This window comes from Amphibalanus amphitrite, unplaced genomic scaffold, assembly GCF_019059575.1.
Source record: "Amphibalanus amphitrite isolate SeventyFive unplaced genomic scaffold, NRLGWU_Aamphi_draft 000369F_arrow, whole genome shotgun sequence".
Taxonomy (NCBI): Eukaryota; Metazoa; Arthropoda; class Thecostraca; order Balanomorpha; family Balanidae; genus Amphibalanus; species Amphibalanus amphitrite.
The window spans coordinates 278,372-304,145 of NW_024881863.1; the positions used below are offsets into that span (position 1 = coordinate 278,372).

At 50.1% G+C, this 25,774-nt stretch overlaps 1 protein-coding gene across 2 annotated transcripts in view; it reads right to left on the reverse strand.

The window, feature by feature from the left end:
• LOC122389719 (aquaporin AQPAe.a-like) overlaps nucleotides 1–25,424 on the reverse strand; it is a 41,045-nt gene extending 15,621 nt beyond the window's left edge. For both annotated transcript variants that reach the window (XM_043382024.1, XM_043382025.1), the window contains exons 1-2: nucleotides 25,099–25,424; nucleotides 2,381–2,524 (exon numbers count right to left, since the gene is read on the reverse strand). In XM_043382024.1, the coding sequence (XP_043237959.1) occupies nucleotides 2,381–2,524; nucleotides 25,099–25,323 (369 nt within the window). In that variant the 5' untranslated portion in view covers nucleotides 25,324–25,424. The remainder of the gene's footprint in view (nucleotides 1–2,380; nucleotides 2,525–25,098) is intronic.
• Nucleotides 25,425–25,774: the final 350 nt, after the last annotated feature.

Below are 25,774 nucleotides of genomic sequence, written 5' to 3' on the forward strand. Positions count from 1 at the left end.
TTAGATTAAGCTGCTATAAATTATTAAACATATGTGAATGTCGCTGAATCGAAATGGGTTCGAAAATAGCATGTAAGAAAGATCTAACGGGACCGTAAATACGCTTGAATATATCCCGTAACATTTCACAGTCAGCATGATCAAAACGAGCTGTCAAGTCCAATTGCAGCGTACGATTCCCACGGCCGGTTGAGCTGAATCACACCTCAGGTAGGTCAAACGCTGTGCACCTTGACCCGCAATCCCAGCCGACAACAGCTGGCAGCGGTCGCCATTGTGCCGGCCCGGGTGTGACCTCCGGGGAGGGGAGGGGACGGGAGGGGTGCCGGCAGTCCATGACCGGCACCGCACACCGGTGCGACACGACAATCATCACACCCCGACTGGACAAAAGCACCCGACCCAACGTCACCCGTGCGTCCAACGGTCGTGCCGAGCTCGCCAGGCGCCCTGTGAAGCCCTATGTCAAACTGTGGTTCCCCTTGGCGCAGCGTGTGATCGACTCACTAGACCACGACACATGACCTGCAGAAAACCGACCTCGCCCCGCTCCGACCGGCGCCCAAAACAAAGAAATAGCCTCCGGTGGTCGGGAACAGCCGTGAGAAACCGCTGGCGCCCGGGGGCGTCAGTGGCGCACCTGTGCCAATTGTGGCCCGCCCGCGGCGCTCGGCGCAGGGCCACGCACGCGCACACCGTGGGACCGGATCAGAGCGGGGCGCAGGGGCTGGGAGACCACCGAGGTCAGGTCAGACCGCTAGGACGTGATCCGGTCAGGTCAGACCGGCGAGACGTGACCAAGTCTGAGGTTAGATCAGACAGCTAAACACCATGGCCCCGGTCCAATACGGCGAGCCATTTGATGGGCAGTAGGCCCCTCAAACATTCCTTCCAAGATGCATAATGTCTTCCAACTGGAAACACATACAAATATCACCAATCCCAGCCGATATCGTATTGGTGCCGCCGCCACCATGATTACGTCTCACGATCCTTACGATCGCCGGCGGCAGCAGCGGCAGCTAGCTCGCTTCTCACGCCACTCTGTCGGCGGCGCTCACAGCCCTGCCAGCTTCTGTGAGAACCCGAAGCTATGTGTCGCTCGGAGCTTCATTCTTAGCACCTGTGGACTATCCAAAGATTCCTCCAGCTCCCAAACGAGGCGGAACAGCCGCGTTCATCGTCTCGCGCCGCGCCGGCTGATCGTGGCGTGGCCAGAGAGCGAAAGTGGACCGGGAAGGTCAGGGTCAGTGTGCGCGTGTTGAGTGGCTTGGTGGAGTGGGCTGCTTGCGAAGGGTGGGGAAGGGTAAACAATGGAGCGGATCTGCGCAGCGGGGGGGGGGAGGGAGAGCAATTGAAGACAGATCGAGGATGGAATTATAATTCTGCCGAGTCATGGTGGAGGGATGAGAAGATAAGGAGCTAGGTTCACAGATCCAGTGAGCTATTGAATGTTCCGCAATTGCTGCTTCATGACTTCTTTTGTGAGAGCTGGCGTGAGGGCAGAGACGATGCGATTATGACGAGGGTCGGAAATCAACTCTAAACAGCTGTCTTGGCTAGATAAATAGAATAAATCAGAAACTGGAGGGGAGAGAACGAGCGGCGACGCTGCTCCAATCTCGTCAAAAACATTCCCTAAACCAACACCATGAGACGAATAACTCAATTACTTTAGTGAATGCCGCGAGTCAGGAAGCGGATCCTTGAGTCGTCAGCGTAAATGGTCCATCCGGTTCGGGGATATTACCACCGCGACTGACGTGTCGTTCCAGCTCAGCCGCCTGACGGGGACGTTTTCGGAGCTGTCACCCAACAGGATGCATCACGCCTCCGGCTGGGCTGGACAGCAAAGTAATTTTAGGCTGGACGGCTTATGCTCACTACCCTAAGGCACGAACAGTCACGCACGCCTCACGGGCCAAACACGATGACAGCAATGCGTGATAAGCCACACGAAGTGCCGTGAGTAGGGTAATTTGAGCGTGTGATAATTACAACATTCATGCCGGAGGCTTGATGCAACGCACGTGGTAACACGGCACGCGTATGTATACGTAATAATTGCCCAAACGACGTTTGAGAATCTATGAACTCAAATCCCGACCTAAAAGTGAAAATTTCCTTGCCACATGTCGTCATGTCTGCGATGCAGCTACAACGACCAAGTTTGTGTCTCCTAGTTATAATGATGGTTGAAATATTGAAAGTCCCATAGATAATTGTTCAAAAGTATGGCAACATTAATAATGAGTCCACGCTTTCTCTACCTCTTCCTCGCCTCTCCAAGCCTTTCAAATATCAGAAGCAGCAAAACTTCGGCAACACTTGTGTCGTGACTGTGACTGTGGCTGTGACGTGACTGTGTCGGGTGGCCTACCTTGAGCAGCGCCGAGCCGACGATGGCTCCGATGCACTGGACGACAATGTAGAAGAAGGCCCTCATGAGGCTGACCTGACGCGCCACCAGCATGCCCATCGTCACCGCCGGGTTGATGTGGCATCCGCTGATGTGACCGATACTCTGCAACGTCAGAGACAAAGGATCGTCAGAGAGATGACGTGAGAGGGAGACAAGAGCTGATGTGGAGGGTACGAAGGGTAGCGCCAGAGGCAGGGGACATAACGAAGAGAAGAGCCCACGGTCCACACAGGTCAGCTATTGTTACCGTGAACCACAGAGGCGAAGCGATAGACAGCCAGCCTCGATGTTACTGTAAGACGATACAGAAATAAACATCATATTTGAAGGTGCGTTTCCCGCTGTTAGTAGTTTATCATTGCTTACAACTCAAAAAACATCGACCAAAAAACATCGCCTTATCCAAAAAATAATCGGAGTCGAGAGCTACCTTTCACTGAGTTCAGTCACGCAGCACACTTACGCATATGACACAACCAGCACCCAGACGATGCCCAAAATAGGAACCTTGACGTAAACATAAGCGCACGACGACTTAATCTATAATTGAATGATTGGAATCAGAATGCCATCTAGGCCACCCCATTTTCCGCCCAGAACCACGCCTCCGACGAAACGGTCACACCGATCACTTTGATCAATCACAATCAGTGCGTTTTTACTGAGAGATCCTTTGATAATCTGGCGTATGTTCCCATGAATCTGTAAGCTCGGCCGCTGCCCACCCGAACAGTGAGTCTAGGTCACTCTAACCGCTGCTATCCGCTCTGACAAACGCTGCTGTTTGGTTTGTTTACGTCACCACGTGTGCCGTCTGAGAAACTATGCGTTGTGTAGTTGGGTGCAACTGCGGTCGTCCAGTCCCTGTGGCAATCCTACGGTCGTCGGTTCATAGATAAGTGGTGGTGTTACGGCGTGTTACGGCCGTTACTGTTACGACCAAAACAGTCTGATCGGGAGGTGAAACCCATCGCCTCCCGCCCTAACGGCTAGTCGAGATTGACTGCCTGGGCGGAGCAACAAGAGCGGTATGAGCAGGAGACGAGGGAAGAGGGAGGGAGAGAGAGAGAGAGAGAGAGAGAGGGAGAGAGACAGAGAGACAGACAGACAGACAGACAGACAGACAGACAGACAGACAGAGAGGGAGAGAGAGAGAGAGAGAAAGAGAGAGAAGAGTGAGAAAGGGAGGAAGGGAGGGAGGGAGGGAGGGAGGAGAGAGAGGATAGAGAGGGAGAGAGAGATTGGAGACAAGAGGAGAGCAAATGAAAGGAGAGAAGAGGTAAGCTGGGAGAGGAGACGGAGAGAGAGGAGAGAAGAAGTGAGAGGAACTGGCGCACCGGCGCGCGATGGAACTGAACAGATAGTCATGCTGACTCGGCATAAATGAATATATTCTGGTCACGACGCCCGTTACACCTGGCTGGGCAGTGGGACAGCGAACATACGCCAACAGATCTGCGCTAACATTGGAGTCACAGGCACGAGCCAATGTTGATCCCTCGCTCTCTAAATCCATAGTCGATTGGTTGAGTTGTAACCGAGTTGAAGTTCATTACTATCCAAACCAATTCACGGTTAATGTCTGAATGAAGTGCCATTAATGACAATGCTGCTGAGGACAAAACATAAGTACTTAAAAGGTTTAGCGCAATGAAACTAATAAATGCAGAAAGCAAAAGCAAGCAATATAAATTGGATGTAACTTCTCTCCCTAGTCCCTGCTTCAAGGCACTCATCAATTTCCAATCTATGCATTGACCTCCCTGGAGAATAGATAGACGGATACGTGCGTTCGTGTGCCCACCACGTGATGCACTGTGTGGCACGTGCCGACAGGACCAGGCGCGGCGGACACGTGCCGTGGGATCAAAACAAACCCATCTGCGGCCGCGTCACGCGCGGTGACCAGTTGCGTCACGGCGTGTGACGGTTCGGCTAGTCGTCACGTCTGAGTAACTTAGCTGTGGTCACGGGTGTTTGCGGTTCGGTTAGACGCCGCCCACTGGATGGATGGATCGGGCAGGAGACCGCCAGGGAGGGATGGACAGAGAGAGCGAGAGCGAGAGAGAGAGAGAGAGATAGAGAGAGAGAGAGAGAGATAGAGAGAGAGAGAGAGAGAGAGAGAGAGAGAAAGAGAGAGAGAGAGACAGAGAGAGAGAGAGAGAGAGAGAGAGAGAGAGAGAGAGAGAGAGAGAGAGAGAGAGAGAGAGAGAGGCAGAGCAAGGGATCGGTCGGAGCCGTGCATTTCCCTAACCTGTTTATGCACCGCCGGAGCTCATGCTGCCGGTTTATGAGGCGATCTGCCGTTGGGTCGTTAACGGCAGCATCTCGGTCGTTGCCGCACCTGATGATCCCGCACCTGATGATCGGTCGTTATTGGTGGTCCGCGGCCAATTACGACCCTTTGGGTACGGTCGCATCAGCGCCTGTCGCACACCAGGTGAACGGGACGGTCTCGTTTGGAAATTATTGCGGAAAGGATGTCCACAAAAATGGCGGTAAAGGATGGTCTCGTTAATTAATTTGACTTCGTTCCCAGCTGCTGAAGCCGAGTTTAAGTGCCAATATGGAATCGCCTGCGGTTGCCCGAGGTTTGTGCCATTACGGATTGTGAAATCTGTATTTGCGAAACGGCGCATGGGGCGCTATAAGGCCTCGTAGGAGTGAGTTGGCGCTGGCCGTTTGGAGTGGCAGAGACGACACGAAAAACGGCATTGGAATGTATAGGAGTGGCGAATAATTACAAACGCAAACATGATACATTCTAGAGGTGTCAAATGGTACATTCGATACCAAGGATCTCCCAGAAACCATACGAGACCCGACACCCGTGGTGGAAAAGGCAGGTGCTATGTTGTCATAAGGACCCGCTGTGGCACCGGTCGAGGTCACGCGGGGTCAAGGCATACTCTGATCACCCTGTGAGCTATGAGGCAAGGGTACAGACTAGTCAATTAATCAACAACTAGTTGGGCTATTCCGTGTTCTTACCAATGCTGATCCAACTATAATCAGCATCGGCGACTATCGGTTTTGCAAATTCTCCCTCTGGCGCGTTCATAAACCCGATGCCGTCCTTGAATTACACATTACATTAACCATGGCTCTTGTGTAGACTCTGAGCCATAGCGCACCATACGCACGCATAAATCGCGTGTCATTGCACCATCGTGCACGTGACGTCACACCTGCTCACGGTCACGCACACACCCCCATGGAGCGAAGAGTCACGCGGTAATTTTTCTCACGCCGTGAGCGCCTCCACCATAGCGGGACCGTCCGTGAGTCCTCGGCTTCCGGTGGGTCCTAATGCCTCCGCTGACCTAACACAGAGTCAGCGCCGATGTCAGCGAATCTGGGTATAGTCAGCGGTGCTGTCCCCGGCGGTAAGCGTCGCTACACGGCGGCTTTATAGCCGCCTAGGGCCTCATGGGAGGATGCCGCCGGCTGCGGTGGTAGCGACAGTGTGGTGGCGGTGGAAGCTACACGCTAGAGGGCGAAGAGGATCCTCCGACCACCTACGCCGACGCCTCGCCTGTTCTATCCTCAGTCAAGAAGCAGCTAAACGTACCATTCGGACAGCAATTGGACATAATTGGTGCGGCCTCCACGGCGAAGAGCCGGAGCGGCTCCGTCGCCCTCGGCCCGGATTGCATAACTGGAGCGCTGATGCAGACTGAGTGGAAAATTGCCGAGGGCCGGGAGCCGGCGGTACATGGGGGCTGGTGCGCCAAGCACGCACGGCAACAGTCGTAGTCTCAGAGGAGACTCGGCAGTCAGTGAACGGAAGGGTGAGGGTTCTCGGGAGCGACGACCGGTAGATAGAAGAGGCGCCTCGATACCTGAGGACGCCATGAATTATTCAGTTTCGTGGCGATGTTCAGAGGGTCAGCTAACGGGTTCACCACGCCACCATTACCTCTGGTTTACAAGCGTCAGAAACTGGTTTTATCAGGTCAATTTACAATGAATGACACCGCCGTTCGCTCATGCCGCATTAAGAGGTCGCGACGCTGTATCGGCGAGCTCAGAAGTTTTCTCATTATGAATTCAGACGACATGAGAGTCACCTCTCACACACACCCAGGTGGACTGGTGGCCTCGGGGGGGGGGGGGTACTCTGACCCCCCTCGAGCTCGCCGTGAGGCGGCCCCCATCTGACCAAGATAGCGCCACTTAACCAGCCGCTCCCTGTCGCTTTAGCTGCCGACCAGCGCCCCTTTATCTACTGAACAACGCCTATCTTGGCGAGCCTGACCCCGGGGCGGCCGTCTCAGGCAGCATAAAATGACCAAAGAGCCCCAAACGGCTCAATGGACGGATGGGCCGGGTCAGGCCAGTCCCAGGGCATTCCCAGTATGGGTCAAGTAGGGAACGTATGGTTTCAGCTGCTTGTCGGAGAATATTGTTGTAGCTGATTCTAGAAAACCGTTTCCGAGGACGGGCAGTATGAATCCTGAAGCGAGCATTATGCTTGGTCGGTTGTTCCACACCTCAAAGAGTCCCTAACGACTTGATCTTATCCTCCCTTCAGGGCTGATGAGATGATTACTAAACACATGAGATTAATTGATAATTTTAATGAGCCCCGGTAGCTGCTGTGGTTTATTTATAAACAAAAGCGTTTAGAACATCAAGCTAGCATCCACTGCTGGTCAGTGGTCACAGGGCGTTTATTGTGTCACTGAATAGCACGCACATGAGTTGGTTTATTTTTGCTTATGTCACACCCTGTCATTATCATTTGAGAGCTGTGTAGGGGTGGTCACGTTTATTTTACGTTAGCGCATCCGGTGGTGAATGAATGAAGGTTAATTCCAAACGGATTTTGAATTTTGAGGTTGAACAGACTGGCCATCACAATCATTTTTAAAAATAGGTGTATATGTATAAAAAAATATTTCTTGATATTTTCATGTTTAAATTTTGACGTTTTAAAACTGGAGCACGCATGAATCACAAAAAATCCATATACGTTTGGCACATATCAACGATGGAGCCTGCTCGCCTATGCAAATCTAACATGATATATAGTGATGGACACCACGAAAATTGGTCGAACCGCGACGACCGCCAGGGTTTACCGGTATGACGTAAGTATGCGTAACTACACTCCGTGCCCATCAGACGGGACAATTAAAACGGCGCCTCGGATGCGCTATATAAGTATGAATAGATTCCCACGGAAAAGCGTCGCACTGCCAGAGGCGGGAGGGTGACAATGACGAGGACCAGAACCAAGCCAAGGACCAGGACCAGGGCGGAGACCAGGACCAGGACGGAGACCGTTCCCCTGACTAATGACCTGACACCGAGCTGCCGCGGTGCGGGTGTGTTTTCACCGGCGGACTAATGAAATGGGAACCGCGCGTCGGACGCCTTTATAGTAGATGTAGGTGCCCACATCGTGGGAACTGAGCTTTAAGTGATTAATTATAGCCAACTGAAGTGAATGAAACCAGCCCATGACAACAAGCCGCTCTCATGAGTTGTTAAGACTGAATGTGAACCCTATAGTAAGTACCCAGGCATTGCGTTTACACGCAGACTCGTATACCTACCATGTAATGAATACGAAATATTAATTGGATAGGCACCAATAGATTTTGACGGTATGACTTTCGTGACACCAGCTATTTAATGTTAATATTCAATATTCGGAAGCAAACACCTACTTCTACCACCCAATCACGGTATATGTACAAAAGTATACATACTATGTGTGTCGCGCGTGTGCGTGTCGTGTACAAAATCACATAGTCGGAATGAACGAATAACGGCGAAGCACGTTATTCCGTGATACGTTGGTCATGGTTATTGAACGTATCACCACAAAAACATAACAAAGTCTAACAGCAAATTTGTGTCGTTGAGAGAATATCTATCAATAGCAAGAAGTGAAAATCATTTATCAACGTTTCGCTCTGAAGAAAAATTGCGCAAACTTCAATAAGCGAAACCTATCAGAATGCGCTGCTAGAAATGTAACCCCGGGCACTTGGAACCCTTGACCTCATTCAATATATTCCTACCGTTTAACCATTCATCCAATATATCAAACGGTTCGATGATCCACAACACGACTAGCGACAACTCTCATTCACATTAAGGATACTCCTGTGTATATGCCAATGTGTGATGGCTGTCGAATGCACACTACTCATGTGGTACAGACGAGTATCTACGTACTTGTCGATTTCTTTTTATTCACGGCCGTAAATTGTAACCGTATAGACCGTACATGCACGTATGGAAGTGTCAGCACGTCTGTATAATGAACGCGCAGACTTCAATGAAACGTAAGTGTTGTATACCGGGCTATTCGAAGGTTGCGTGCGAGCAATAAACTGGCATGATTTTGTAGTATCTCAACATAGATCATACCCAGCGAATGTTCGCTCATGTCGCATGTCTTTGAACGTTCGCATCTATGTAGAGACATTACATATGGTGCCGGCCATAGACTATAGACCTTAACATATGGCGCGGTCCCATTCAGTCTTTCAGTGGAGAAATGAACAGCTATCGAGTCGTGACCATAGCAAACCTATTGAATGCGTGGTGACAGGACAAAGCAGACCTTGTTCAGACTGGCGAGTGGCGAGTTTTCAGCACTGCAACGACCATCAATGAATATGGGCAGCAAGCTGCACTATATAGTTTTTTTTTTGTTTGTTTGTCTATGGGTGACTTGGGGACATGACAATAATGATAGGTAAGTATCAAGGAATATTTTCAATTAGGTTATAAGAGGCATGTGGGAAATATGTCAAAAGGCAAGGCAGAGCATTGTGATGGCACACAATCACTTCAAATGATTACCGCAACTCGTATGTAATCTCTTATAAATGACCTCCTACAAGGCAATGTGAGGGCGCTTTTTAAACGATATCGGCTGAGACAGATTGATAAGTGAGTATGTAAGTAATAAGTATGTGGGTACACAAATCAAGTACTTGTGCTCGAGATTCCTATCAGACTTGCTCTTCTCTTCTCGTGTTTGAGAAGAGCTGAGGAGAGCGGTGTACAGTCCGGTAGGAGGCCGTCGGGAAGTTTATTTGCTATCGTGACGAAATGATGGCGACTCTCACCCACGAAGAGAGGTATGTACGAAACGACGAAGAATGCGGGACTAATCAGACTTTATCGCGATATGCCTATGCGGTACACTACTGTGGCGGCGGCAGCAGAGGCTGATTGTTTATCAGAAAAATCGGATACGAGTCAACAGCCCCGGCCGCGATTTGAGCAGAACACAATACACTCTATATTGGAGGGCTCAGGATAGGAGGGAAAATCGTACAGTCATAAGCGGCTACTCAATCTCAGCATTTATGAGATGAGGTGTAATTCAGAGTGCCTCTGATGTAGCCGATATCGCTATCGAAGAACGTGAAATATCTAATGAAACCACAAAAAAAGATGCCCCTACCACTGAAGTGCTGCCGTGATAGCGGCAGCCAATGAGGTAAGAGAATAGGATAATTTGAGTCTGAGAGGATGCTGGATAATCATAAAATTAGATCCTCGAAACAAATAGACGGATCCTCGAATGTCTCCACAGCCTGATGAAGATTCAAGAGTAATGCTCGTAGATAAATACCTAATCATGTCACGAGATAGCACCTCCTTCCCAAGTGACGCCGCTTTCTTCTTATTGCTCATGTCACATCGCTCCTCATTTTGTATAAATGGGTGCAGTTCTGAAGTCTGGAGAAGTCTGGAGACTGACAATGATGAGATACTCCTTGTTGTCCACTCGCAGCGCCACAACATTTCAAGGACGTCGGACATCCCAGTTTCTGTCTTTTTTATTTTTGTTGTAGTTGTATTGTTTGTAGTTGGATATTTTGTTTCTGTCAGTGACCCAAAGCCTGTGGCGAAGACGGTACATCATAACCACCAAAACTCCTTTACAAGCCAGACATCTCAATCTGCCCATTTGTTACCGTTGCGTCTTGATTTCAGAAGGTAGTTTGGTAGTCATCACAGCTGCCACCACGGCTCCTCTGGTATTGATTTACTGCACCCTCTGAGCATGATAACGACAGCATTGACAGGACGGAGGTGCAACAGGACACCCTCAGGCCGGGCAGAGCAGATCCACCGGCGCGAGAAGAGAGGGTGGAGTGACCGTGAACATGCATTGTGGTACAGTTTAACTGTCTTATAAGTGTATGAATAATGTATATGCAAGACACACACGCGCACGCTCACAAACTCAAACATACTGCACCCAATCATACAGCATTTGTGCATGCGCGGGCGCGGCCGCGCGCTCTTCTTGGCGCGCGCGGGCGCCGGTGTGGGCGCTGGCGGCTGGGGGCGGGCGTGCGCTGTGTGCGAGCGGGTGCCCTGTTTCAATATCATTGTAAACTGTTTTGCAGCTCAACCTTCAAACAATACCTACCTATTGATTTTGGTGCAACAGTGAAAAAAAGCTTCATACCAAATGCTCGCTTTTTGTTTTGTTTTCTTGTTTATATAGTGTTCGCCTGTGTCGTCCATTGGGTAGGTCAGAGCGCCAATATGGAAGGATACGGGTCATTGTTCTGTGTTTGGCGTCTTTGTTGTGTTGTTGCGCATTGGAGAGGAACAATGTATGTTGCAGTGTGGCACGAAAATAAACCGTTCAACCGAAAAAAAAAGGGTGGAGTGACCGGTCATCTTGGACTGGGCTGAGTAGAGGGCGGGACGGAACTGACGGCGTGCAGCCTACTCATAGTGCTCTGTCCCACCCACAGATCATAATAATAACGGTGCAAGTGCAGCCTAACTGGTGTCCGTGTCCTCGGGCTATCGGACGATTCACTGCCGCACGCACTGCAGATGATAGCGGGCGAGCGCCGATAGTGCTCGGTCAAGTGCTGAAATTGCAAGGACAACACTGCCGAGTTTAAATGGTAATGTTTGCGATACGCAGTATCAACACGCACACAGAAGATTATTTGGAGAGATAAGTAGAAGCAACTGCTCCTTGATTGAGTCTGCAAACATGTGAGCACAGGCTACAGTAGCTGAATTGCCCACAATGTGGAAATCGTTTCAACATGATAAACGGAAGAAAAATAAATGCGTGCAGTTCTCTCAGAAGTACTGAGAAGCATAGCAGTACGAGGGGGTATCGAAAAGTTCTGATCATCACATAGAAGATATAGACCGATTTTGATGATTTTTGGTTGGTATTATATTTGGTTCTTAAGAACAATGTTCCCGCAAAGAGAATCCTGAGAAGTGGTTTTATCTTATGTAGGAGAGACTTAGAAGCAAAAAAGATGAGTATTGGGCCCATTGAGGACCGAACTGTCATCCAACTAATGCATTTGAAACGGTATCACACTGAGAAAATACATCAAGAACGTGAAACTAGTTTATGGCGAGAAAAGCCCATCTCATGCACTTACCGAAAATGAAGAAATAATTTTCAACTTGGTTGCATGGCCCTTGCAGGGGAATCAAGAAGTGAGTGACTGCCAGTGACTGACAAGGTGGTGACTGTGAAGGAAGTGGAGGACTTCATCCTTACAGATCGTCGTGTGACTTTTCAGATGGTTGTGCAACAGGAAGGCCTCAATGCTGGCAGTGCCTGAAAATATTATCAGCGAAGAACTACAGACGATAAAGGAGTCAGCTCGCTTAGAAGTTCGTGTGTCTACTTTGTTCAAGAGAAAAATGCATCTTGGCCTTTCGAAATGAAAACTAGGCCTTTTTTAGGAAATTGAAGACATCTTCGATCATTTGATGACTTGTGACGAATGCTGGGTCTATGTGTATGATCCAGAGACAAAAAGATGATCAAGAAGTTTAAGCACGGCACATCTGTCCTTCTTAAAAGGCGAAGATGCAGAAGCCGATATGGAAGGTCAATGCTATCAGTGTTCTGGATCTGGCGTAGGATAGTCATTACCGACTGTCTTGATGATGGTCGGATAATGATAAGCAAGCACTACTGCACACTTTTGAAGAAGTTGCGAGATGGCCTCAAGCAGAATCGCCGGAAAAAAGTCCAAGAAAGATGTTTTATCCGCACCGACAGCGCCCCGCCCATTCGTCGTGAGCTGCGATTGAAGAAACAACACATGATGTGGACATTAAATCCTACCGCATCCAAGAAATTCACCTGACCGGGTATTAACTGACTCTTGATTGTTACGGGAGATGAAGAATCCACAGTATGGCCGGTGATTTAAGGACAGAAATGACGTCATTGATGAGGTGGAGCAATGATTTACGGGACAGTGCGAAGGCCCTACAATGACCGCCTGAGGCAGCTCAAGAAACAATGCAATAAGCTTGCGGTCGTGTGTGGTGACTTGTAAAGGGGTAATGAACATCATGTAAAAAAATCAAATTTCTATCACATCTAATTCATGGTGATGATCAGAACTTTTCGATACACTGGCGGTCGCAGGGGGGGGGGGGGCACGGGGGCCATGGCCCCCCCTTTGGTGCTGAAAGGTGGGGCCATACTATCTTTTGGCCCCACCTTTCAGATCGAACAAAAGTCCTAGAAAAGCTTTTCGTATGTTTCATTTTCTTTCTTGCGCCATCAAAGGACGTAAATTTCACTCATGAGTGGGCTCAGTTTCGCATTCTGTCAATTTGGCGGTCAGCGTCGCTGGCACCGGTTCACGAGTATGGCCGGATCTTATATGGAATATCAGCGTGGGTTTACTTGAGGCTCTCGTAGGCCCAGCATTCAGCGATGGCTGGCATGAGACCCTCTTCGGCAGTGGCGTGTGGGCCCTGCTAAAGGAGATTGGCTCCAAGACACTAAAGTAAGACCTCATGGGTTGGTGCTGTGCACCTCAGAAGCCCGGTGGTGACGCCGTATGCCGGCTTGGTTTCTTAAGGATTAGCGTGGGACCTCCGGGGCCTGCATAGAGTTTGCATGGGCTAATATGTAATCTCAGAGGCATGTGTGTAATGTGCCTACACAGTGGCGGTCGCGGGGGGCCGGGGGGGGGGGGCATCAGGGCCATGCCCCCAAAGGTCAATAAAGGGGCCATCATATCATTTGCCCCCCCCCTCAAACAACCAATGGGCCCCCATATAGGTGTATGGGGCCCTGGCAATTATTCGATCGTCACGAGGCTAAAAAAAACACGCCCAGCTATTAATATAGCTCCCACACCGGTCTTTGAACGTCCTACACTGACCTCTGAGGGAACTTCAGTGGCGGTCAAGCGCCCACGTTGACCGCTAAGAGCCTACATCAACCTCTGAGGCCCCACATCTGGCCTATGAGGGCCCCTAACCGGCCTCAGGGGCCCCAACCGGCGTCTGAGGGTCTCACACCGGTCTCTGGTGGCCTTATTTCTGTCTCTGGTGTCCCAAGACGAACATTTAGGTGCCAATAAGGGCCCCGCACTGGCTGCTGAAGACCCGATGCCGGCCTCTAAGGGTCTGCATTGGCCTCTGAGGAGGGCCCATCTTGGCCTTTGAGGGCCCTCTGCTGGCCTCTGGGGTCCAACGACGGCTCAAACCGGTCTTTTAGGGCCCCACGCTGACCTCTGAGGGCCCATGCTGGCCTGTAGTGAGCAAGGACCCACATTAGCCTCTGAGAGCCCAACTCGGTCTCTGATGGTCTCAAACTACTGGCCTTTGTAGTTTGCGGGCCCTGTACTGGTCTCTGAGGGCCCTAAACTAGCCTCTACATGAAAATATACATGGGTGGGTTTCTGAAGATCAGAGGGCTTACGCAGTCTCCGGCACAGCCTTACGTTGGTCCTGATCGAGATTGCTTTACGTCCTGATGGTCCCGCGCTGATTCCCTCATATTTCGAGGTCGGGACCCCATGAGCCGGTGTGGGTCCTGGGGCTGGCAGAGACTGATGAAGTCCTTAGGGCTCAGGGCCAGTCTTTTTAGCAGTAGGACTAGGCAGGTTGAGTGAGCCCCAACAGAGCCGTTGCGAAGCCCCGCAGGAGTCGGGTCGGCCCTCAAATCATCATCATCATCATCATAACCAAGTTTATTAAACAAAAAAATACGGGCTGAACTTGTACAAAATATAAGACAAAATACCAGATGCCAATTCTGAAAGCTCGGAACCTGTGGGGGTCTCCAGAGGCCGGTGTACCTACTCTCTCCCGCCGCCACACAACTAGGTACCTATATGGGTAGGTAAATGTCATAGTCTAAAAATGCTCTCTGGGTTTAACATGCTTGTTCAAAGCAAGAGGTATCTGTACTTTTTAGCAAGATGTATCTGTACTTTTCCGAATTGTTTTATAGTGGTAAGGTCATAAATCCACGTGCCTGACCTTCCAGTATACCTATGCTACACCGATCCGTCGTCATGGACGGTGCAGCGGTCCGACCGGTGGGCACACCGTGAGACGGTAAATGGAACTGGTGATTTTGCCTTAAATTGAGCTCAAATATTTCACGCAAGAATGAGATGGATGAAGCATAAGTAATGCCAACTGTGCGGCGCCTCGTGGACGTAAAAAATTAGCCGATCACCCCCCCCCCCCCCTCCCGGTGACGGATAAATGTTATGTCCCGCGAGTGTGACTTTGGCCCCCCCTTTTGCTAGCGGCTGCGACCGCCAGTGTTTCGATACCCCCTCGTATGTCGTGCCTTCTGACAAACCTACTGTATCCGAAAACAAACATTTTTCTGCAGCCAGTAGAGCCTAGGTGCCCGCCGCTACTCCAATTGTATCCACCACCTCACACTGATTCAGCCACCGTGCATGGCCAATAAGCACCATTAGAATCCTATCACGACCTCCTGAAACTTCTCACGACCTCCAGTGACCTCTGGTGACCTGCTGGCCGCGCAGCAAACTCCCTCCAAACACAGCTAGGTGTCCTGTGCGTGCTTCCTATTGACGTAGCTGAATACATCTCAGCTCCACGCTCCAAAGGTGACGGACCATCTTATAGCACTGCTAACGGTGTTCCATTCGACGGACAAGTCAGCGCAGCTGTCGGCTCGTGAGATGACCTCCGTTACGTCGAGTCAGCGCGCTGAGATCGGTCGGGCACGGTTCAGCTCACCTGGGCGTATGCGTGGAACGGCGCGCGTGTTTGGAGGTGCTGAGCAGCCTCGCCACCGGGCATGGCTCGTGCATAATCTCGTATTCGTCCCGTAGGCGGTAGTTCACCCTGGGTGCTTCAAACACGCATGAGGTGCCATTTATGGCGGCGACCTGAGGTCGCTGACCTGACCCAGTCGCCACGCTAGCAACGGTGCCTTCCGAGAACAAATGAATAGTCAACTGAGATTGATGTCATGTCTCAAAGTGTCGGTTCTAAAATGAATACCTGCCGATTCGACTGCCCATGAGAGTCCGCGGGGCGATGCTTATCGTGCCTGTGTCCCAGATAGACGATGGGTCGTTTTCCCAGGCCTCCTAAGGTCACCGCGCCGCGCAGGGCAGACTGCTCGCCGCCAGAGGAGGGTTACGTAATCGGGGAGCAGAAGGCGTAATAACCGCGGGGAACGAGTGGGTAATGAAATTGAAATGGATGGGACAGGACTGAGACAGGAGTCGGAAGGGACGGGGAGGAAACAAGGGTCGGACAAGAGATTAAGACATTAACAGAGTTATGGACGGGACAGGAATAGGAAGAGGACATAACAAAAGAGGAAAATGAGTACAGATGGTGGAAGAGACCGGAGAAAGAAGTGATTAAAAGTTAAAACAAGGCAAAAAGTAACTACTGAATAAAAATTGTCATGGGGACAGCAGGACAGAAAGTATTGAAAAGTCATGCAAATGACTGAAAATGAGATACATATAAGCAGAGGGCACAACCGTGTATCTTCAGGGCAGGAACTGAGAGAGGTCAGCAGAGGCGTTAGGTCAGAGCTCAGCCGAGGACTCCGGTCATAGGTCGTCCGGCTGACCCAGCCGCCAGTCTCGGCCTGTCGACCTCCCGGCGTGCGGCGCCGAGTCAACAGATGGTCAGATAGGGCCAAGGTGACCAGTGTGGTCGGTTTCCGTGGGGCGCGGCCGGTGTCAGTTCGAGGACTGTTGACCGCCGCGCCGGTTCACTCAGACGCTCATACCACACATATTTACATTCAAGTAGATAGCCTCGCTTCAAATAAACTACATACAAACAAATAACTAGAAGAAAAGCCAGACACACGTGTCAAACAGGCAAGCAGACATCAAAATAGGCAAACAAACAAACAAGCACAACACAAGTACGTCCCAAGAATATAAGGATTAGTTGCGCTGCGGCCTACCACCACGTCCCACCGCATCGTAAATCGTCCCTCTTTTCCTCTCATAACTCTCGCAGTCGAACTCTCCACGTAACTCTCCTCGCTACCACCGTAAACATCGGAAACACTTGTCTGTTTCCAAACAGCTGTCGCGGCCTCTGAGCGTGTATGCACCACCAAAAACACCACTACCTGGTGTTTATCCGTGGAAAAGCTCCGTGCGTGGTGTTGCTTCAGCTGACCAGACAGCAGAGAGGAGGGGCGGGGGGAGGGGAGGCCGACGGTTCGGTGGTCACGGCGCGAGGGGCACTTTCCCGGGCCGGCCAGAGCCAGATCATCCGGCTGTGACAGCGACAAAGGTACCGGGAAGGTGAGAGTGAGCCCAGGTGAATGTTCACCAAAGTCTCGGTGAATGCTCAGAGTGGCAACTGGGCTGGTTCAATGACCGTCAAAAACTGTCAGAAGCTAGGGGCTACGGGAGCAGTGACAGCCGCCGACTGGGCTGTACCTACTAAGTTACTGAGAGTTTGAACAGCAAAGTGCAGCGATAGTCCAAACTTCCATGAGATGAGCTGATATCAAAGAACTGCACGACGTGACAAGCTAAAAATCGACGACAGCTGGTAGCTACCTGGTCCGATCTATTTTCGTCGGAGCTCAGGTCATCTTGGAGAGCCTGTCGATCGACCTGTAGGTAATCATCCATAAGAGTACGTTTTCATGCGCAGTGGCTCCTGGGGGACCACACGGAACAGTGCCCGTTTTAGACCATCCCTCCTTTCGATCGCATCTTGACCTCTTCGATCGCCTGATCATCCGAGCTCGCGAGCTCGAGCTCGCGTTCCGCCAAAGACCGTGTGTTCGTAAATCGTATGGTCACCAGTGAAATACCAAGCGGTTGACAGAAGTATTCACCGATTGGCACGGCCACTGATCCACGGACACTGACCGAGGTCCGCTAAATGCCACCCCAGGGACGGTGCCAGATGAACTGACCCTGTTGCCAGGTCAGATGGGTGGGCCAAGGGGTAAATATGCGGCGCAGCCAGGGGAAACACTCGAGATGCCAGGGTGTGAGAGATGACGTCAGGACGGGACGGGTCCGACAAGAAGTGGCGACTGATTACCACTTCGTCACTGCGGGGTTATGTGAGGTATGAACATGGAACTTGGGCTGGGGCGGCAGTCTTTATGAGAACAATGGCAAATATGATTAGGTATACGGTGAAGAAAAACGTAAATGAGTATTCGTATCTATGCAATAATGATAGATGCATTCGTCGTAGCATCATAATGCAAAACGCCGGCATGAGCCAAACTTCAGATAAAACAACGGTTTTCCGTCTATAAATGCCCACTTCGTTGCAAAAGACGATATGTGAAAAGATTAAGAATGGAATCATTTAGACCACCCTGTATCTTGTTCTACCTCAAATTCTCAACCCAGTAGGTTCCCTTGTGGCCTTGTGGCAATCCCATGCCATCAACAGGTGTCGCCGACTGCTGAGCTCGCTGACAGAGCCGTTTCCCCGCGTCAGGAAATGTACGGCCACGCCACAAGTGTCGACTTCGACAGTCGACGGCTGTGCCACTGCGGCAGAGGCGTCATGATTCAGCTAATTTCGGGACCGAACTGGTGACCTTTTGACCGACATGAGCGTTAAAGCGAAGGTCTGAAGGGAGATGTTTGGGGCGTGTTCGATCCAAAAAGCGGCTACTAGCGGGCAAAACATGCCAGGCAAGCTATAGTGCGTGCCAGAGTCAAGGTTCAGATTCACCAGTGTCCCAAAATTTGTCAGTTTGAGTGGGAAGAGACATCCAAATGAAAATAGTTTTCCACTCTCTCCAATTTTCCAGAGCAATTTTTATATCCTAGTTTTACCAATAAAGAGCATCTGCGTGTACATTTGCTGGCTGGCTTACCTTCCTCCATATTCCTTTCAGTTATCTTATAAAGCATCCCCCACATCCTCTAACATTCACATACAAATTGATAATCCCTGTTTTTCGTTCTTTTTGTGCCTTTCTGACTGCCAATATTTCACTTCCAGCCTTCTTTGCAGTGAGGAATATAACCCTCCGACACCAAAACCAAAATATAATTTTGGGACACTGAGGTTCACTTTACGGAACTCACAAAGAGACGCAAAATTTGGAGCGGCAATACATATTTTATGTTGCTTTTTACTATCAACTTCAACCAGAACCTGACTTTAAAACTCGACCGTGTATTGAAGATTCATGAACAATGCGCCGTAAACCTGTAAAACATGGGACGTTTGATCTCAAATGTCAGGGCAAACCGCCCTGCTGCAGTCTGACCACCGTGCATAGGCTTAGCCCACTGACACCCAACACCTCACCTTTACTCAAATGCCACACAAACCGACGCGTTTTGGAGGACCATCAATCCGGCGCTCGTGTTGCAGACGTGGCGGCCGGATGGCTGGAACGGGCCTCGAGCACGAACAGACGTCATAAACTGTGCACCCACAGAACAGAAAATAGGCACCTCGTATACCAACTGGCCCCCTGAAAATATGGAACATCTCACCCGAATAAGAAGCACAAATGAAAAGAGGAATTTAAATATAGGAGAAAATACGTCAGCTTGTAGGCATTCAAGCAAGAAAGAAGAGGAAAAGGCAAGAAGAAAGGACTAAAACGGTCACTGAAACAAATCAATCCAGCCTGAAGCACCCCGCTTGGAGCCCAAATATCAAATGGTCCGAACCCTAACGTTCATTCGGTCGAGTTCAAACGCTTCATTCGCCCAAGTTCAAACGTCCATTGGTCTGGCCGGACTCAATCGTCAAATACCGGTGCTGGCGCCGCAGTGTCCGTTCCCATTGAGCGGCTGTCAACGGACAAACGAAGTCGATCGACGACCGGTTAGCGCTAAGCGGTGTCTATTTGTTGTGCCGACACCGTTCAACTGGCGCCAGATCAGGGACACAAGCAAAAGTGGTGCAGACAGGTGTTTCAAACGGTTTGACGGTGCGGAACCAGCCGAGCGTCATATCTTTAGTGCAACCGATAGTGGAGTCAAAGAGATCACCGATGTTGGTCGCGCTGGTCGAAGTTAATTTCATACGAAAATACATTGTTGAATTGTGCACTAATATCATTACTGAAACGTTCAACAAAGGTCAATATTTAAACGTTTAAAACCCGCGATGGCAGTTTGTATGCCAGAAAAAATAACCGTCATTACCACCGATTTTGGTTACGGCATAAGAAGTTCTCGGGTGCCGTCTATATCTCGCGCGAGGTGCAGCAGCTGTTTCTCTGATATCTCGCACCCGGCGGCATCAGTGGTCCAATATCCGCTTCAAGTCTCAACCACCGTCCGGCATCCAACGTCCCACATTCATTGTGGAAACTGAATGGGCCCGTTTACGGGATGCAGATTGCTATCGCCCAGCGCCCCGCAGAGTGGCCGACGGGCGCAACTGAGCTGCTCCAATTGGGCGGAACTGCGACCTTGAACTAGGGAGAACAGCTCTCCAAGGCGCCCTCAAACGTCGCTTTGTGCCGATCTGATCGGGTATCGGACTGACCTCCACCGAACCGATAGCGCTGCTCCGGCCAGACGCTAGTTTCTGCGAGCTTGGACGAAATATGGCACACAGGTGCTACTTGGAAACAATAAGAACTTCAGGTGATCTATCGAACCGACCGATAGCCTCATCAAGCCTTTCTTTTCTGGATGGCATTCGACATTCTACGCACCACTTCCATGTATCATGGGAGGGGCGCCAGGTTCTCCGAATTAAAAAGCCACTAATCAACTGATCAGTAGCCGAGACCCGTGTCCTAGGTCAAGTTCAGAGGCGCCAATAATGGCGGTCCGATCACATATAAGGCTCGACCTCGAGAGGAGGCGGCGGCGGCGGCGTGGCTGAGGGGAGGCATTGTTGTTCCAGACACCGTACGCATACATAAGAAGCCTGTCTTTCGGTCAGTAGTCCTCCACCGCCCCCGGACCAGGAAGAGAACTTCACGCACACACCAAGACAGGAGCCGGCGGTGTCGGGGCCTCTCTAACGGGTCACATGATACGGAGGCAGTGCGACCAATGAGGTCACGTGATAGGGAGCGTAATGGGGCAGGTTAATGGTCGCAGTGAGCGCGTAACGAGAAGGTAGATGGTGCTGGTGGATACATGAATATTTAGAGATGAGAATGTAAGAGATTTGGCAGAAGATGCGACATGTCATATGGTTGGAAGTATATGAAAATGGGGACAAGAGGCAAAGTGAATTAGGGACAAGAGGAAATTATCACTAGAAACAAAAATAATCACCAGCCACACACACTATTTTTTCGGGTAAATGTTTGGAAAACTATGGGAAGTGTGAAGACTGCGGACACAACAGTGTCTGGAAAACCAAATTCAAATAAACACATGGTGACTATCGACGTTACGTTCCAATGTGCTGAAGTTGACAATCCGTTCAGAGATTTGTAAAGGAATCAAATGCTATTCATTAAATAATATTCAGCTTAGTTCTCGGTCAGAAGGGAAAAACATAAAAAATTACATTCATCTTGCAGAAATAAGCCGTTTGTGTTTATGTGGATTCCTTAAAAAATGCTAAGATATTATATTATTTAAAAAAGCCGTGCGAAACGGTGTCCTTTGCTGAGCGAGAATCACTCAGCAGCGACTGAGACAAAACCGCCATTGTTCGTATGCCTCTAACAGACGCTATCGATAAAGTGGAATCTGTCGTTATCAGAGGGGTGCTCCCAAAAATGAATCACAAACTGAGCTGTCATGTGGTCGGTTTTCACGTGACTGCCAAGGTCCGAATGGAGGTAGCTCAGGCTGTAGTACTTGTATTTGGCTGGAATGAAGGATTCCATCATTCCACGCTGTAGTGTCCTTAGTATTTGGCTGATCGAAGAACATGAAACACAGAATTCCTGTAAGCTCTAGGCTGTTGTACTGAATAGGATGTTTTGCTATACCTAACGTAGAAGCCCCTGATCGGCGCTTGCGCTAGGCAGCTGCCACTCGAATAAATCAAGTACGGGCCGCAGGTGTCAACCGACTGTCGCTATCACCTGACTGTGCGGGTCAACTCACTGCGACAATGGGTCTGTTCCAGTCGCACTTCCTAACACCTCTAAACTCCTCCAAGATTGCTTCCCTGTTCCAGTGGCAGCTCGAGCCCCTACAAACCCAAGGAAGGCCCTGCTCCAACATCCTCTATCTTGCTCTTGGAGGAGTTTAGAGGTGCTAGGAAGTGCGACTGGAACAGACCCAATGTAACATCTCTCGAGGAACATGTAAATCAATCAACTGCACCCTAAGCGACTAGTCCACAGCGCATTCCTGTTCGCTGTGCGACACACGACCCACGGTCAGCACACTAGTGATTTGACCGTGTGGTCAGTAGCCTAAAAGCCCCGTATAAACGCTCTCTCACCACCGGGGGAGGGGGGGGGGTAATGTCGGGGCCCCGGCGGGTCATCAGCGTTCACCAGTAAACATTGCCCACATCATCACCGCGCAGAGACTGATGACTCGCATCTGCACTTGCAGTCACGGTCATGATGTCAGTGTAAAGGTGCCGGGTAGCTAATGAGGCCAGCGGCGCAGAGACGACATGGAAATTATTTAAAGGTAAGACGGCCTTCTTTATACACAGAAATAAAGCTTGAAAGCTGCAGCCTACTTCCACTTAAGTCCTTTTGAGAGATGATGTGAAATTAAGGCGCAAAATGTTATACGTTTCCCTATAGGCATAGTTACATGTGAGCTACTAAGATTGATACAATCAACTACTGAAAACTACAAAGCTGTACCTACCCAAAATACGTAGGAAACTAGGAAGCACATAAAAATGACACTGTGGTGACCGTTGAGACTCGGTGATTGTCAGCAAGAAGTGATTGCTTGGACTCACCGAGGACAAAAATTTGCCTTTTTATAATAAAAACGCACTGTTTACGCTAAATCTATAACCTATGTATTGCAACTCATTAGCAACCCAATATTTTGCAGCAATTTAATTTTACTGCCATCTGCACTGCCAATGGCTCGACTGTGACAGCTGAGAAGTGCCGTAACCGGTGATACTTGCAACATGATGGTGGTTAACTACCTAGGCGCTTAGGATATATACCTCCTACGAAAGTATATGATCAACATTTAGACCGAGGACATCATCCTAACCCAATTAAGCTGACTCAGTGCTGAATCAGTATTTATACACAGGGGAGGAGATATGCAATTATAAACTTTTCGTTGCAAAACTGACATGTTGTGATATGTTTCTTATTAAAGGAACGGCAGTGCTGCTCGGTGGCGAAACAAGAATTTGAAGCGTGACTATCGATATTGCTAACCCGGGTCCCATGATACTGCGTATGTATACCAGTTCACAACATACCTTTGCAACATCTGCAAACACGTAGTCAGGCATCGTATGTAATTAAAGGATTCATAAATGGCCCGAATTATCTTTACGGCCTGGCAATGGCTACGTTATCGACATACTGCCGATAGGTTTGTAACCGCATTTTGATATTGCGGGGCAGTCCCATCAACAAGCAAACGATAGTTGTCCCACAGGCTCCTGCTAAGGTTTCTGTTTCAGCTATCTCATCCCGCTGGGTCACTTGTCCTGAATCAGAGACAGATATGGTGACCACTCTGATAAACCCAACAGAAAAAATCCGGACACGGCCGACGCAGTAAAATGCTAGCCCGTAGGTATATCAGGGTCGCCATTGATTCAAAGGAAACGTGGGTTCGTACGGGGTCACGTGGGTCAGACTGGTCACGTGGTCACTAGAGGTGGCCGCGTGTTCGCATTGCATGGTAAAAGAAAAAATAACACAACTTAATCAAAGTGCAATTAAAACTTGTGTCGCAACTCGCAGCATCACTTCTCGGAGTTAACACATGCGCTGGGAGAGCTGCACTGCATTACCGCAACTTGAGAGGCACGATCATCGAAAATTCCTGCCAACAATCAATTGAATGGATACAAATTCTGATGTCAACCGACACATGCGATTTCAGGGACTCGAATAATTCATGTCGCCGGGCCACATCTGGGCGGCCGCGGACGGTGCTTACTCTCAGCACATCTCACACCTGCTTTTCAGACCCATCCCTGACCCCTCCCTTGTGATACCCATCACTGGCCCTCACACAGAGTGACACTCGCCCTCTGACCAGCGCCTATCAGCGGCAGGGGCCCGACGGTCACATGTCACACATCGACACTGTCTGACGGACCGGAAAAGGTCACCTGACCCGGACAAATGCACCGGCGCCGCGAGCGGTGTGGTGCGGGATTCCTTAGATGGGGATGCTAGACCAATTCTGATTGATTCTGACTGAGTGAAGTTTTATGTTCTGCCTGAGTCAGATGTCACTCAGCGCAAATGATTAAGCATTTGGTTTATGCAACGAAATAAGAATTGCGAAAAATGTCACCGAAGGTTGGCAATTATGGTTTGAGATGAACCCCGGGGTCACGAGGCTATTTGCCAATTGCTGTTAGTTGAAAGAACGCCGCGGCACGCTCCGCGGGCGTATACATACATATAATTTCCTTGGAGAAGACGAGTGCCAGGCATGGGCGAAGGGACAGGGAACGGGGCAGCTGGTTAGATTTCTAGCATGTGTCTCTCGTCACCGAATGTATCCGCTGACAGCCGGCGGTGTAAAGGAAGGGGAAGAGAGCAAATTGGACATAACAAGAGACGCCTCGGAATACCGGCGGAAGGACACAAAGCTTATGTTTATAAAAAGCGGTTTTAATTGTTATGATGGTTTAAAGTACATTACCACATCTTTCACACCGTGATGTACGAGGAAGGGTAGTTGGCTTATTCATTAAACCGGTCCATTCCAGTATGCACATATATCGCTTGCATTTCGCTTGCAAAACCTATCGCCATCAACATATAATTCAAAGCTGGCAACCTGCAGAAAGCTGGAGAAACTAAGTGAAAGCAATCGTGTTACTAGAATAAGGAGAAGCATGAAAATTACGCTCGCAACTGCGCAGCACATGATCACCAGGCTCACACCCCATTTTCTCGCCATCCTAATAAAAAGGTTAACTACCATACAAAAGAAGTTTTTGAATGAACGGAAAAAATATGGTGGACCGTCACGTCTTCATAATTTTGCTTGCCCGTAAAAATACAGATCAGCATATACCAAGACGTTTAATGTTTGAGTTCCTACGACGTTAACCCATGAGCGCAAAATAGTTACTTATTGCTAAATTAAGAAAAAAACCTTAATGAACAAAGAAAGCTGAAAGTTCGAAGAGCAATGCATCCAGATTTCTATCAAACCGCAGGTCAATCCAAATCAAATCCAAATCAAAAGCCAATGAAAGCGGTGAACCAACCAGGCGGTGATGGACAGACTAAACCATGGCCTCCCAGACAAACCCTCCACTAAACCAAAAACCACAAGCACCTGTCCGACCTCCCCAGCATCCCGTCTCCGCCACCTCACCTGGGCCAGTGTAGCCACGGTGATACCGAACGCCAGCGCGATCTGCACCATAGACGGCATGTAGGGATCCTTGGCATCTCCCTCCGCCCAGCCGATGGTGCTGAAGCAGCCGATGAGCGTCAGCAGCATCGTACCGAGGAACTCAGCCAGCAGCGCCTTCCACAGGTCCCGGTTACGGACCATCTCCTTCAGGCCGAGGGCCTCCTCGACTGTCGACCAGGCCATGACGACGGACGGCGGGCAGCGGTCGGGAGCGGTCTGACTCGGACGGAGGCGCGCGCGACACTGACCGGCCGCCGCCGAGCGGGCGTACAAGAGCGCTCGCTGTCGGTGACGACGAGGCGGCGCCGGAGCGGAGGCGGGCCCAGTGGACCGTGGGGCTGTTCAGGGGGAGGGGTCGCCGGGCAGGGCGGGTCTGTGGTCAGATCTGACCCGAGGCGGATGACACTGGAGCTCGCCGGGTGGACGGAAGGTTCTCGTTGAACACACGGGGTCCAGCGGAACGCGAGTCGGCGCGGTGGGATCTGGTGACGTGCTATGCATTGAGTATGCAAGAATATGCTGGCCCACGAATGATTGTGCGACGGACGTGGTTGTTCCGTCCAGCCAACACCACTAGTTCAATTGGTCTTATATCGAAATTCAATTATCACTACTTTCGAATAGCAATTGGATC